The following is a 2,609-nucleotide window of genomic DNA, read 5'->3' as shown; positions in this document are numbered from 1 at the left end:
ATAATAATAATATTGCACATGCAATATTATTATTATGCAACAGTGGAAGCTGTAGGGCGGTCTGGAGTGATTACGGATGATGTGGGATTTCGGGGTCAAATCTAAGTGTTGAACTAAGAGTTTTACAGGAATGGTGAACAGTTTAAAAAGGGACCTGTACTGTACCTGCTGTCCGTACTGCAGCCCACCCATGGCCCCCGGTGTGCGGCTCTGCATCCCCATCGGGTACCTCTGAGGGCCCGGGGGCCCATAGCTCTGCCCTGGGTAGGAGCCTCCTTGTTGGGGGCCCGGTCCAGTGGGAGGCCCTTGCTGATGCTGGGAGTAGGGGCTGGGTCCTCCGTATGGCTGGCCCCGCATCTTCCCTACCTGCTCCATCGGGCTGGGAGGCTGGAGGAAACAGGAGGAAACCATGATTAGAAAACAAACTGCAGCGACGGGGAGGATGGTTTACTGTATGACATCACAAACAAACTAATGATCCAATCCTCCGGATAAAGAGGCTTTTTTTCTCCATTTGGTGGAAAAAAATCATTGATAAAAACATTGAATGGTAGCAGCTAGTAAGTGTGTTGAGAGGATCATCTCATAAACCTGTCACAGTTTAATCAAACAAAAATAGAACAAGATGCTGAAGGGGAGGAAAGAAAAAAAGGAAAACAAGTGGATTAACTTTCCCGCTAGAAAAAGGGGAAAAAAACTGGCTGAGAGTGAATGAAGGAGCCACAACATCCGCCAGGAGCGTTTTCCTGCCCAGGAGATCATAGTGCCAGTGGGCGGATACTGTTACAGCGCCGTCAGGGAGAGCGGCTGGGAAAATATTGAGAGGGAAGTGGAAGTTGTCTGCGGCGTCTGGAGTCGGGCCCACCAACCCTCAGCCGGAGCCACGCGTGGTTTCAGCAGCCAGCGACGCCGAGCTGCATGATGCAACCGGCTCATCTGGAAACAGCTGGATCAGAATCCGTGTTTACATGTGAGGAGCTTTGAGGAATTCCTCAAAAAAAAAAAAAAAAAGTGTTTCTCCTCCAGGAGAAATTAGAGAGAAGACAAACAGCAGCTTCAGTCAAGCGTCACCTGGAAACTAAAAATAAAACCTCTCAGCGTGGGGATGTGACAGCTCGTCACATCCCTGCACGTTCCCATCAAACCCACCGCAGAAACCTGCAGCCGCAAAGCGGGCTTTGAAGCAGCGACACCTCCCGGCCTCGCTGACCTCGGCTAGCAGACACAAAGCTTTCATTGCTTCCCACGGATATTAATCTGAGTGGGGGTTTTTTGTCCCCCCCCTCCAAAAAAAAACATCTCTGCCTCGGTTGAGGGAGACAACCCACGTTACTATTTATAGCCGGGCAGACGGAGAGAGGGCAGCCTGCCGAAAATGTAACAGGTCCCAGCTGCGGTGCTGTTTGAACCCGGGCCAGGCCCTGCTCTTCCTGGGCTTTAATAAAGCAGCAGGCTTTGGCATCCTATGAATGGGGGGGGGTTTACGTGTGGCGGGAAACACCGGAGGTGTTTGGAGGTGTTGGGATTAATCTACAACCTGTGAGTGCAGTCAACCAGCTGGCTAATTCCACTCCAGGTTTTCAAACCTGCCCCCCCCCTCCAGGCCACACTCTGTTGAGCTCCTCAGGTTCAGGAAAATGTGTGTGTGTCCAGAGGAGGTGTGGAGATGTTACTATGTTCCCTGGGGGGGGGGTGGTTAGGGAAACTCCTGTGACCTTCAATGCACTTTTAACCCCAGTCTGAAAGGAAGGACAGCCACAGAACAGACAGGTGCAAGACGCACCAACACCAACCAAGCAGAAACAATCGGTCCTTAGAAGTTGGACGTCGGTTAGATTCGACCTCCGAACCTGAAAAACGGCGCAATGCAAACAAGCCGCAATAAAAAAAAAAAGCTCTATTCCTCATTTAGAAAAAAAAACCTCCCAGAGATCCCAGGACCCTAAGGTTAGCCATCTTGGGTCGATACTCTGCCGGCAGTGAGAATATTTTTACAGCAGCTTTATGAACCTGCCTGAGCGTTAAGGAGCCTGACGGCTTACGGCTCAGCGGGGGAAAGTGACCAAGTGCAGCAGATCCACCATCAGGGTGGAGAAGAAAACTCCAAGACCTCACAGAACCACTTCCCAAAAACAATATCTGTATTTGTTCAGTCTGAGGGAAACTTCTAGACTTTTTTTATGGCATCTGGACATTAAACTAGGGCTGCAACAGAAGATTATTTTTTTAATTAATCTGTTGATTAGTTTTTCGATTAATCTGATCGCTAAATGTTCCTTAAAGAAACATTTTTACTATATCAAACCAGGTGAAATTAAAAATTTTCAACTTCAGGAGGTGATAAATGCAGATATTTTTTTTTTAAACCTTAAATACAAAATGTTTTTATATTTTTAACAATTAGTGCTCTAAGTGGGTCACTCTTTCAGCTAAAGGCCTGTTTTAGAGCAGAGGTCACACATTAGTGGATCCGGACCACCTGCTGGCTAATCGGTCCCAACCTGAATTAAACATTTATAAATTACCACATGTTGTCCAACGGCAGTGTCTAACTTTACTTGCGCCGCTTCTCCTCTAAATATGGTAAAGCCCTCCAGAGCGTCCGGCAC

At 48.1% G+C, this 2,609-nt stretch overlaps 1 protein-coding gene across 3 annotated transcripts in view; it reads right to left on the bottom strand.

Moving 5' to 3' along the window:
• LOC107089790 (AT-rich interactive domain-containing protein 1A-like) overlaps positions 1-2,609 on the bottom strand; it is a 71,865-nt gene that overhangs the window by 38,722 nt on the left and 30,534 nt on the right. For all 3 annotated transcript variants that reach the window (XM_015382759.1, XM_015382760.1, XM_015382758.1), the window contains exon 2: positions 166-387. In XM_015382759.1, coding sequence (XP_015238245.1) covers positions 166-387 — 222 coding nt within the window. The remainder of the gene's footprint in view (positions 1-165; positions 388-2,609) is intronic.

Source organism: Cyprinodon variegatus, unplaced genomic scaffold (genome assembly GCF_000732505.1).
Source record: "Cyprinodon variegatus isolate N-32 unplaced genomic scaffold, C_variegatus-1.0 Scaffold265, whole genome shotgun sequence".
Lineage (NCBI taxonomy): Eukaryota > Metazoa > Chordata > Actinopteri > Cyprinodontiformes > Cyprinodontidae > Cyprinodon > Cyprinodon variegatus.
Note: the sequence above shows the minus strand (reverse complement) of the source record. Positions and strands in the feature narration are given on the sequence as shown.